Here is an 11,425-nt window from a genome sequence, read left to right on the forward strand (position 1 = left end):
TCAATACCCACATATAAACAAACATGTGTTTTTGTTTATTTTATTTAACTCACCCAAAGACTGCCACAGGCTATAATTGTTACCAGAGAAAATTGTTACAAGAGAACAGGCACATTTACAGGATTACAGGATTACAAAAATCAATCAAAAACCATGGGGGCAAAATTGCTTTTTCCACAAGCGAGGAGCACAGGAGGTTAGGAGAGGGTGGACTCTGCCGCACTGCACTGTAAAGTGAGGCCGGTGAACACAGACTCCTCTAGAGCTCCTCACTGTTTCTGGAAAGCCCTCTGGAATGGTCACTGCAGATGAGGTGTTATTTCTGGGTTATCATGTTTATCACACCACATTGTTTTTTGTTTTGTTTTGTTTTTGCAGTTCTGGAGATGGAACCCAGGGCCATGGTACCTCCAAGATACACCCCCAGCTCTATTTTTTATTCTTTATTTTGAGACAGGGTCTCACTGAGTTGCAGAGGGCCTAAGTAGCTGATGCTGTCCGAGAACCTCGTTCCCCTGTCTCAGCCCCCCCCCCCCCATGCTGGGGTTACAAGTGAGAAGCTACACCCGGCTAGGCATGGTTCACAATCCTTCCTCCTCTCCCCCACACACTCACAGATACTCTGGTAATGCAAGTCAATTATGTCTCTTTAGCCAGAACATTTGCTTCAAGAAACACAGTATACGTTTACCAGGGGCTAGTAGAAGCCATAAAGTTTAGGGAAACGTGTGTGTGTGTGTGTGTGTGTGTGTTCGTGGGACTGTACTCAGGGCCATTCAACTTCGAACTCCATCTCCAGCCCTATATTTATCATTCATTAATTCGTTTATTTGCTTATTTATTGTGGTACTGGGGATTGACCCCAGGTGTGTTCTTCTCTGGGCTCCACACACCCAGCCCTGTTTTATTTTTGAAACAGGGTCTCATTAGGTTGATGAGAGTCTCACTACTGGCTGATGCTGCCCCAACCTGCGATCCTCCCGTCTCAGCCTCCCAAGTACCGGGATGACTTAACACAGTTTTACTAAGTAACCATCTGTATTTTTAAGGCACCAGCTAGTCCGCAACGTTGTTGCCTGAAAAACACTGGGCACTGAGTATCCCCAGGCTGCCGGGGGCCGCGGTGACCCGGGAGGTCGGGGGCCGGGAGCCGCCTGGGCTGAGCTGTGTTGATCTCCGTGGAGGGGTCATCGGAATCCTGCTGCTCCGCGAGTGTAGACCCCCTTGATCCGTGACCGATGGACTGCAAGGTGGTGCGAGACCCTCGCTTCTCCGCCCGAGGCCCCGCCCCCAGGCACGACGCCACGCCCCGTGACGTAGAGACTCCGGGTGACGCGAAGCCCCGCCCCCTCGGCGCCCGCTTCCAACATGGCGGCTGCACAGCCTGCCCGGCTGTCGGGGCGGCGGTGACCGCAGGCGGGAGGCCAGGTATGCGGGCAGCGGGCGCTGGACAGAGGCCCCGGAGGGCGGCGGGGCTGCCGGGGGCCCGGGCGGCGGGGCGGGGCGGGCGGGGCCGGCCGCGGGTCCCGATGCAGGCGCACGGGGGCCGGGGGGCTCCGGCGGAGGTGGGACGCGGTGGGCGTGCTCCCGCGAGCCGGCGCCGGCCACGCCCCTCCAGGTGAGCCGCGGGTTCTCGCCTAGGCCCCAGCTGCGGCGGCCCGCGGGCGGGTGGGCGAGTGGCGGGGTCGCGGCCCCTTTCTCCTTGGCCCTGGTCACCCGAGCCGCTCGCCCCACGCCCTGGCACGGCTCCCCGGCCTCTTGAGCGGGTTAGCAGCGCGGGAGGGGAATTCATGTCGCCACTAGCTGCCCCTCCCTGCCCTCCGAGCAGGTCCGCCCTGTCGAGGTGGGCCAGGGGCTTGGGGACCAGGGTGGCGCGAGCACCCCCGCGGAGCCCGGAGCAAGGCCAGCGCCCTGACCTCTCCTGGGCTCCCCAGCAGCTGGCCCTGGCTTCCTGCGGGGGAGCCTCACCCCTCCGCCTCTCTGCCCGTGCAGGTGGCTGGTCATCTGGACAGCTGGCCCCAGATCGGCCGTCTGGGTGCTGGATGGAGCCTCTCTCTGTCCTCTGGGACGGTGCCCACCTTAGATGATGTCTCACCCCTCGGCGCCCCCGGGACCCCCTGGAGTCCCCATGTTCTGGAAGAAGACCGCCTGAACCTAGGTAAGCCTGTCTCTTCTCCTCTGGGATTGGAAATGTCCCCCAGAGACTCTTCCGAAGTGGACGTGGGGCACTGGAATGGCAGTCCTGGGGTAGGAGCGGGGGTAGCCAGTGGGTCACCTGGGGGGGGGGCGGACCCGGGTACCTGGCGTTGGGTGGCTGGTTCTTGGGAGGCTGCACCTGTGCGCTCCTTCCTGTGACGTGGTCTCTGCCCGTTTTGCCTCCTTGTCCCGCTCCGCCCCTGACCTCCTCTGCCCAACTCTTCCTCAGGGCTCCCAGCCCTGCCTCAGGATGCTGCGGCGGCTGCTGGAGCGGCCCTGCACGCTGGCCCTGCTCGTGGGCTCCCAGCTGGCCGTCATGATGTACTTGTCGCTTGGGGGCTTCCGGAGCCTTAGTGCCCTCTTTGGCCGGGACCAGGGGCCGACGTTCGACTATTCTCACCCCCGCGATGTCTACAGTAACCTCAGTCACCTGCCGGGGGCTCCTGTAGCTCCAGGGGGCCCTCTGGCTCCTCAAGGCTTACCCTACTGTCCAGAGCGATCTCCTCTCCTAGGTGAGCCCACAGGGAAGGAGGTGAATGAGCAGGTGTGGGGCGGGGGCTGAGGGGGGGCAGTTACTGAGCAGCTGGAGGAAGCTTAGAATAGACAGACTCTCTTGGGTTGGGCCACAAGTCTCTCTGTCCGTTTATGAGCCCTTTCTGCCCCAGGCTAGAAGTTACTTCCTTTGTAGACAGTGTAATTAGGTAGTTGGAAGTCCTGTCTCCTTCCTCCCCCAACTGTGGCTTCAAACCCCGTGGGGCAAGAGGAAAGTTATAGAACCCTGAAATAGGAAGGCAGGGTAGGTAAATTTCTGTACCTCCTGGGCCTTGTGGGACTCCCCAGCAAGGGGACACCCCGGCCTTGTGAGGTTTCTTTTTCTTTTTTTTCTTTTTTCTTTTTTTTTTTTTCAGTACTGGGGATGGAACCCAGGGGCATTGCACCTCCGAGCTACACCCCCAGCCCTATTTTTTAGTCTTTCTTTTTTTTTTTCTTCAGTACGGGGAATGGAACCCAGGGAATTATACCTCCAAGCTACATCCCCAGCCCTATTTTTTAGTCTTTTTATTTTATTTACTTATTTTTTAGTACGGAGAATGGAACCCAGGTCATTATACCTCTGAGCTACACCCCTAGCCTTATTTTTTAGTCTTTTTATTTGTATTTATTTATCTACTTATTTATTTTTGCGAGTCTGGGATGGAACCTGGGGTATTTGACCTCCAAGCTACACCCCCTGCCCTATTTTTTTTTTTATTATTCTTTATTTTGAAACAGGGTCTCACTGAGTTGGAAGGGCCTCGCTAAGTAGCTGAGACTGTCCACGAACTGCGATCCCCGGTCTCCGCCTCCCAAGTGCTGGGATTCCAAGTGTGCGCCACCAGCCCAGCCTTGTGGGGTTTCTGAGTGAAACCAAACTGCCCGGGCCCTGAGCTCAAACGTGCTGTTCCCTCCCAACAGTGGGTCCCGTGTCGGTGTCCTTTAGCCCCGTACCGTCGCTTGCCGAGATCATGGAGCGCAATCCCCGGGTGGAGCTCGGGGGCCGGTATCGCCCCGCGGAGTGTGAGCCCCGATCCCGGACAGCCATCATTGTGCCCCACCGCGCCCGGGAGCACCACCTGCGCCTGCTGCTGTACCACCTGCACCCCTTCCTGCAGCGCCAGCAGCTGGCCTACGGAATCTACGTCATCCACCAGGTACCTGCTTCCTCTGCCCTGCAGGTGCCTCAACTCAGGCTCTGCAGGAGGGAGGGGCAGGCAGCCTGCCTGTGCTTCCACGCTGGCAGCCCGTGCTTGGGACTCTGTTTAGGGTCCTTCTGTGCTGCCCTGTACTCTTCACAGAGCAGCAAATTTGGAATCAGACGGATGTGATTTTTTTTTTTTTTTTTTTTTTTTTTTTTTTTTTTGCGGGTCTGGAGATGGAACCCAGGGGCATTCAACTTCCAAGCTACAAGCCCAGCCCTATCTTTTATTCTTTATTTGGAAACAGGGTCTCACTGAGCTGCAAAGGGCCTCACTAAGTAGCTGAGGTTGTCCGTGAACCGCGATCCTTCTGTCTCAGTCTCCCGAATGCTGGGTTTACAAGTGTGCGCCACCATGCCTGGCTAAAATTCTAGTTCTGCTGTTTGTGACATGGGTAACCTTGAGCAAGATACTTAAATCTCCAAAACGAGGCAGGCACAGAGCAGTAGATAGCTAATATGCCACCTGTGCCACAGACAGGTTGGTCGCTGGGTGAGATACTAAACAGCTGTCCCCAACCATCAAGCACATGCTGATATTTGAGAAAAATCTGTTGAAAAGATAGTTTGAAAGCCAGGCGTGGGGGTGCATGCTTGTAATCCCAGCTACTTAGCGAGGCCCTCTGCAACTCAGTGAGACCCTGTTTCAAAATAAAGAATAAAAAATTGGGCAGGGGTGTAGCTCAGAGGTCGAATGATAGTTTGATGCCAGGAGTGGTGGTGCATGCTTGTAATTTATATTTTGCGGGTCTGGCCCTGTTTTAAAATAAAAAGAAAAAAGAAAAAGGTAGCCTGTCTCCATCTGCCTTGCCAGACACCTCACATAGACTCTTTCACGTCCCCCCTTCTCTTCCAACCCGCTCTCTTCCAGGCTGGCAACGGAACGTTTAACAGAGCGAAGCTGCTGAATGTTGGGGTGCGCGAGGCCCTGCGTGACGAAGAGTGGGACTGCCTGTTCCTGCACGATGTGGACCTCCTCCCGGAGAACGACCACAACCTGTACGTGTGTGACCCCCGGGGGCCCCGCCATGTCGCCGTCGCCATGAACAAGTTCGGATACAGGTAGAGGCAGGGAGGGAGCGTGGACCGCCTGGGGACAGCCGGGAGGGGCGTCTCCAGAAGCTGCAGGACCCATGCCACGGCCCCTTCTGCCCTAGCCTCCCGTACCCGCAGTACTTCGGAGGGGTCTCCGCGCTCACTCCTGACCAGTACCTGAAGATGAACGGCTTCCCCAATGAGTACTGGGGCTGGGGCGGCGAAGACGACGACATAGCCACCAGGTCAGACTCGGGGCCAGTCCACCCACCGCCCACCCCGGGGCCCCAGCGTGAACCCCAGCTCCCGGCCCTCTTGGAGCACGGGCTGTTCTCCTCCCCCACCCGGCCCACGCCGGGACCTGCACACTGTGGCCCACCCTAGGGTTTCAGCTCCCCAAGCCTGCTTAGGTCTCCACCTGGGCGAGGAGACTAGACCAGCAGGCATGCTGTCATGGGATCCCAGAGCTGGAAAGGGCCCATGCCTCCTGCTACCCTTGTATCCAGAACACTTCCTCTGGGAAGGGTGAGAGGGTTCTGCCCCATGTAGCCCAGAAGCGCTTGGGGATTAATAAAAAAGGGGGAGGCGGTGCCCCTGGCACAATGCCAGCCCACTTTTCAACATGCAAAATGCTCTGACCTTCAGCCTCGGCTGACCCAGTTTTGTGTGTGGTGTGAATGTCTGGGCCTGGTATGCGGGATCCATTGCCTCCTCCCCATGGCCTCTGGACAGCATCTTTCTGAGGATCCTTATTCCATGTGTGTGCAGAGCACCCAGCAAATCCCAGCTGTGTGTATTGTCAGCCTCCACCCTTCTGTAATACTGGGGGTGGAACCCAGGGGCTTTCTACCTCCAGGCTACACTCCTAGACCTATTTTACATTTTATTTGGAAACAGGGTCTCACAAATTGCTGAGAGCCTCACTAAGTAGCTGAGGCTGGCTTTGAACCTGCACGATCCTCCTGTCTCAGCCTCCCAGGGATGCGCCAGCACACCCAGCTGGGATTAGTTTAAGGCTCCGATTGCCTGGTTCTGCTCTTGGCACCGGCTGGCGTAGATACTCTTCTAAACAAGAACTGCTGGCTGGGGATGTGGCTTGCTGGTAGAGGATATTCTCAGCATCTGCAGGGCCCTGGGTTTCCCCAACATTCAAATGCTGACTTTGGGTCTGCCGTTCCCCAGATGTGTCCTGTTCTTTGGACAAAATGGCCTCTCTCCTGGTCCTTCCCCAACTGCAGAGGAAGCTCCTGAGAGGCATTCAGGAAGCCGGTGCAGGAGGCCCAGGCCCGGCCTGGCTATGTGCTTGAAGGCCCAGGCCCTGAGGGTCTGGACACACCAGGCTTTCCATCCCTTCGCCGGCTCCTCCTTTCCTTGCCTTTCTCCACCTGCCGGTCCTCGGCACTTTTCTGACCTAACCCTTAATTGTTCTTTGTGCCGAAACGTGCAGGCCCCCTCTCCTCCCGGTTCAGTGGCTTTTCTACGTTCTGGACCATCCCACAGCCCTTCCTTTGCCCACAGGGTACGCCTGGCTGGGATGAAGATCTCTCGGCCCCCCACATCTGTGGGGCACTATAAGATGGTTAAGCACCGAGGAGATAAGGGGAACGAGGAGAACCCCCACAGGTAGGTGGGGTGCGGGGCCCATATGTACCGCTAGCTGGATACTCCTAAAGGCCGAGGCTCCCGGCGCTCCTTCTGAGCCGTGGCCTCCCAACCCTTAGGTTCGACCTGCTGGTCCGCACCCAGAACTCCTGGACTCAGGATGGGATGAACTCACTGACGTACCGGCTGCTGGCTCGAGAGCTGGGCCCCCTCTACACCAACATCACTGCAGACATCGGGACAGACCCGCGGGGTCCTCGGGCCCCCTCCGGTCCCCGATACCCCCCTGGCTCCTCCCAGGCCTTCCGCCAAGAAATGCTGCAGCGCCGGTCCCCAGCCAGGCCTGGCCCTCTGCCCACTGCCAACCACACGGCCCCCCGTGGCCCACATTGACTCCGGCCCACCTCAATCATGAACTGAACCAGAGGGCCGGACCCCTCAGCTCCTCACTGCGCCCACTGGGGCGTGGGGCACTGAGCTCTAGCGCTGGGTGGCACTGGTGGCCTCTCCTCGCGGCTGGAATGGAGCTGGGCTCCTCTAGCCTGGGCTGAGGGTCCTTCTGAGGGTCCCCTGCCAGGGCTGACGACTGTGAATCCTCAGAATCATGACCTTACGTGATGACTCCTGGGAGTCGCTGCCCCGGGGTCGGAGCAGGGCTGGACTCCACACCCCTTCCTCTTCCACGGTGACCACTCTCTCCCAGAGTGGCCTGGCTTCTCCTGGGGCCTCTGTGAATATTTATTCTATTTATGGTTCCCAGGAAGCCGTTTGGTGAAGGAAGCCCCTCCCTGGGCACTTTCTGCCATGCCAGAGTAGGCTCCCTCTTCTGGTCCTGGCTCGGGGCTGGGATTTTGATATATTTTCTAATAAAGGACTTTGTCTTGCCTTTGCGGCTTTCTGCCTCCCAGGCACTTCCCCTGACTCTGGGCTCCCTCTGCCCGCGTGCTCGGAAGTGACAGAATGGCAAGCCCAGCCAGCCCCAGTGATGTTTATTCTCAGGCACCACGGGAGGAGGGGTCAGCTGCTGGGTTCCGAGCCCAGCACGCTGACGGCTGCCTGGCGCCCGCTCTCTATGCAATCATTGACGGCGACCCCGTTGTAGGAGGCTCCGGCCAGGGTCAGGGGCAATCTCTGAGCGGCCAGAAACTGCTGGGCTGACTCTGGAAGGAAAGGATGACTGTTACAGCCAGGGGCTGATTTCCCCCCGGCTGCCGCAGCCCCTGCCTTCCCAGCTTACCCAGTCTCTGCCAGTGGCCCAGAGTATACTGGGGGATGCAGTCCTGGGGAGAGAGAAGAGGATGCAGGGAAGGTCTCTGGGGTTTTTTATGTAGTACTGGGATGGAACCCAGGGACTTTTTCTACCTCTGGGCTACACTCCCAGACCTATTTTATGCTTTATTTTGGAAATGGTCTCACTAAGTTGCTGAGAGCCTCACTAAGTAGCTGAGGCTGGCTTCGAACCTGTGTGATCCTCCTGTCTCAGTCTCCCAAGCGCGGGGATTCCCAAGCCCGGCTCTCTTGCCGATTCTAAGGGCATGGTTGACAGACCGTGGCAAGAGAGCAGTCCCGGCCTTAGGTCCAACGGTGGGAGCTGCTGTGCCGTAACCCGGCTCACCTTGTGCAGATGGACTAAGCAGTGACTCGGCGGCTCCTTCAGCCCTAACTGTGTGGCAACCGCCCGCTGTGCTTGCTGCTGGAACTGCTCTGGAGCGAGGACACCACTGGCCGCCGCCCCGGGTAACCAGGAGCCTCCCAACATCACCTGCAAAGGAGCCAGCGCTGATTGGGCCGGCCCGCGGGCTCTGTGCGGTGTGCAGTGAGCCCTCGGGAGCCCGCTCCCATTCACGGGGACCTCCTCCACTCACGGTCACTCTGAGGCCGGGGGTGCTGCCGTCCTGCTCAGGGAAAGCTACCGAGTCGTACACGATTCCCAGGACGCCTGGGTCTTCCGAGGATGGCACCAAGTGTCCAAATCCCTGGACATGAAGAAATCCTGGGTCGGGGCTGGGGACGCTCCCGGTGAGCCCGTGCCTCCCCTTCCCCTCCGCGCCCTACCTGGACGGGCAGGCGGGCCCCGCGGTACTGCAGATTCACCACAGCCACAGACACGGCAGAGATGGTGCTTAGGATGTGCGCCAGAGGGGCGGCCTCGGCCGGGAGCAGCTTGCTGAGAGCTGGAGGTCAGGCAGAGGCCGGCTCAGGAGCATGCGACCACAACTGTGTCAGCACTCTGGGGGCAGACGGGAGCATCCAGCTACTGCCTCGGGTTGGCTGGGGAAGGGGAGGGCCGCCCCGTTACCTGAAGCCGGAATGGCACTAATGATGTGGTCCGCCTCCAGACTTCTGTCCCCAAGAGACACCTGCCAGGATGGAAACATTGGGCTGCCATGAAGTTTCTGCTGCCTCTCTCCTGCTGACCCACAGCGAAGACAGGGGGGGACCGTGGAGTCTCCAGGGGCGGGGTGGGGTCAGACGTCCACGTGGCTTCTGTGCAACGTTCAATGGAGCTAGATTGCTCCTCCCCACGTCCCAGCCACCTATTAGCACTTGTAACCACAGACTTGCACCAAAAGCAGTCTCTGAGGACAGAGGTTCACAAGTAAAGCCTAGAAACCTGGGGAGTGGGAGTCCACGTCTGAGAAGCATCTAAGGGGCTGGGCGTGGGGGCACGCTGGGAATCCCAGCACTCAGGAGGCTGAGACAGGAGGATCGCGGTTTGCGGCCAGCCTCAGCTACTTAGTGAGGCCCTCTGCAACTCAGTGAGACCCTGTTTCAAAATGAAGAATAAGAAAAAGGGCTGGGGGGTGCAGCTCGAAGGTAGAATTCCCCTGAGTTCCACCCCCAGTACCGCAAGAAATAAATAAATTTATAGATAAATAAAACTAGCTAGCATCCAATGCAGGGAGGCAATCCTAGTTCTCTCTGGCTGGCCTGGCTGAGCCGCAGACTCAGGACCACCGCCACAGGTTCATCCCGCCCCAGAGGGTTCACCTACCTTCCAGCGCCCTCCTGCCTGGATGCTGAGCCCACACACCGGCTGGCCTCGGAGAACACTGACCCCCCTACTAGCCAGGTGAGTGTTCAGGGCCTGGGGCAATGTCTCCAGCCCCTCACGGAGGGACCACTGGCTCCAGCGCTCTGCCCGGGCCTGGCGGATGAGTGGGGAATCCAGCTGAGGGCTCTGCCCTGTAGAGGAAACGGACCTAGTGAGAACCTTCACCACCAGTCCCTCACCTTGGTGTCCTTACCAACTTCACCTTCCAACCAAGCCCCTCACCTGCCCCCAGCAGCAGCCCCAGGAACACTGAACGATGGGTCTGCTCAGCCTGGTACAGGCTGGGAAAGCAAGACCTGATACTCAGCTGGCGGCTGTCTCCGGCAAACACCCCTCGGCAGAGACTGTCCATGGCCAGAGACGCTACCTTAGGGGTGAGACGGGGGCTGAGAGGCCAAGGAAAATGCCGCGTTGAAGAGGGCCTCCCCAGGAAGTGCAAAAGGGCCCTGGGGTGAGGCCCGCGGGGGGGGGGGGGGTCCTGCAGCTGGTTTGGGAGGGGAGGGCGTGAGGCCTGGGCTTGTCACCTCTGGTCCAAGGCGGCGCTGGGCAAAACTGTGCACTGTCTCATCAGGCTCTCTGCCCCGAGGCATGGTCAACTCCCTAAGCCCAGCCCACAACAGAGGTCTGGAGAAGGGGGGTGAAGGGCAGAGCAGGCCCCTGCGTGTAGAACAGAAGAACAGAAAACACCTGGCTCCGGATCTGTCCCCAGCTGCAGGGAGTCACGTCCGCTCGTTTTGCTGAAGGGCTGAGAGTCACAGAGGAGAGGAGGAGGCGCAGAAGGCGGGGGAGAGGTGATGGTGTTACCTGAGTCCGGAGGGCAGACGGTGCAGGGCGCCCCCCACGTACAGGAACCTGTTCTGGGCAGCGGGATGGTCTCCACGGACCGGTAACACTTGGGAGTCCAAGCCAAGCTCAGAAACCTGCTCTCCACACACACACCCCAGAGAGAGAAGACACTAAGGAAGGTCTGAGCCACCAAGACACTTCCTCCCAGCCAAGCGTGGTGGGCATGCTCCTCATCCCAACATCTGGGAGGCTGAGACAGGAGGATCGTGGTTCAAAGCCAGCCTCGGCTACTTAGTGAGGCCCTTTGCAACTCAGTGAGACCCTGTTTCAAAAGAAAGAATAAAATATAGGGCCCGAGGTGTAGCTCGGAAGTACAATGCCCCTGGGTTCTATCCCCAGTTCTGCAAAAAAAAAAAAAAAAAAAAAAACAAAACCTCCCCTCTCCACCCCCTAGTGAAAGCCCCCTCCCAGGCTCCCCTGCACAAGCTTCTCACCAGGAGCAAGGTCCGGGCTCCCAGGGCTCCGGCCGGCCGGATTCCCCGCGGTCCAAGTTCAAATATCGCCCCATCCGGCCCTCGGACCGAGCGGATCCAGCCTCCCAGGCGCCCGCTGCCTTCCACGAGCACCACCTGGCGACACGGGGGTCACTGGGCACCGGGCCGCGCGCGGGCCGGGCCCCACCCAGCTCTCGCGGGAACTAGGACCACCCCAGGCAGTGGCCACGCCTGGCACGAGCGGGCACCCACCTTCGGGGGACAGCGGGCTCGGCTCAGGTGGTAACTGGCCGCCAGGCCGCTGATGCCTCCGCCCAGCACGACCACGGTCCGGCTCATGGGGAAGCCTGGGGAGCCCGGGGGCCAGGACTCCTCCACGAGACTGGGAAGCGATGCAAGGAGACTCGCTCGGCGGCCCTCCGGCGCTGGAGATAAGGGCGCCGCCCACGTTATCAGCCCCGGCCGGCGGGGCTGCCCCGCCGACTCCGGGGACGCGCCCCTTCCCACGCCTCCCGAGGCCAA

The 11,425-nt window shown here is 59.2% G+C and overlaps 2 protein-coding genes across 6 annotated transcripts; one reads left to right on the forward strand and one right to left on the reverse strand.

Annotated features, from left to right (window-relative positions):
* Positions 1-2,446: 2,446 nt before the first annotated feature.
* B4GALT3 (beta-1,4-galactosyltransferase 3) lies at positions 2,447-6,961 on the forward strand (the record flags this gene model as incomplete). Its single annotated transcript, XM_080693131.1, has 6 exons — positions 2,447-2,708; positions 3,652-3,887; positions 4,803-4,993; positions 5,089-5,211; positions 6,485-6,589; positions 6,688-6,961. The coding sequence occupies 6 exons, from the start codon at positions 2,447-2,449 to the stop codon at positions 6,959-6,961; spliced, it is 1,191 nt and encodes a 396-aa protein (XP_080549257.1).
* A 624-nt stretch (positions 6,962-7,585) lies between these two features.
* Positions 7,586-11,242, reverse strand: PPOX (protoporphyrinogen oxidase; the record flags this gene model as incomplete). Of its 5 annotated transcripts, none has more annotated exons than XM_080692482.1 (12): positions 7,586-7,728; positions 7,806-7,848; positions 8,184-8,330; positions 8,434-8,544; positions 8,624-8,742; positions 8,868-8,928; positions 9,564-9,754; positions 9,846-9,990; positions 10,148-10,280; positions 10,428-10,543; positions 10,904-11,038; positions 11,156-11,242. In XM_080692482.1, the coding sequence occupies 12 exons, from the start codon at positions 11,240-11,242 to the stop codon at positions 7,586-7,588; spliced, it is 1,431 nt and encodes a 476-aa protein (XP_080548608.1). The 5 variants fall into 5 exon arrangements, with proteins under 5 accessions (XP_080548608.1, XP_080548607.1, XP_080548610.1 ...); XM_080692481.1 differs by having other exon boundaries at positions 10,428-10,579; XM_080692484.1 differs by lacking the exon at positions 8,434-8,544.
* Between the last annotated feature and the right edge of the window lie 183 nt (positions 11,243-11,425).

Source organism: Muscardinus avellanarius (assembly GCF_963383645.1).
Source record: "Muscardinus avellanarius genome assembly, chromosome: 3".
Taxonomy (NCBI): domain Eukaryota; kingdom Metazoa; phylum Chordata; class Mammalia; order Rodentia; family Gliridae; genus Muscardinus; species Muscardinus avellanarius.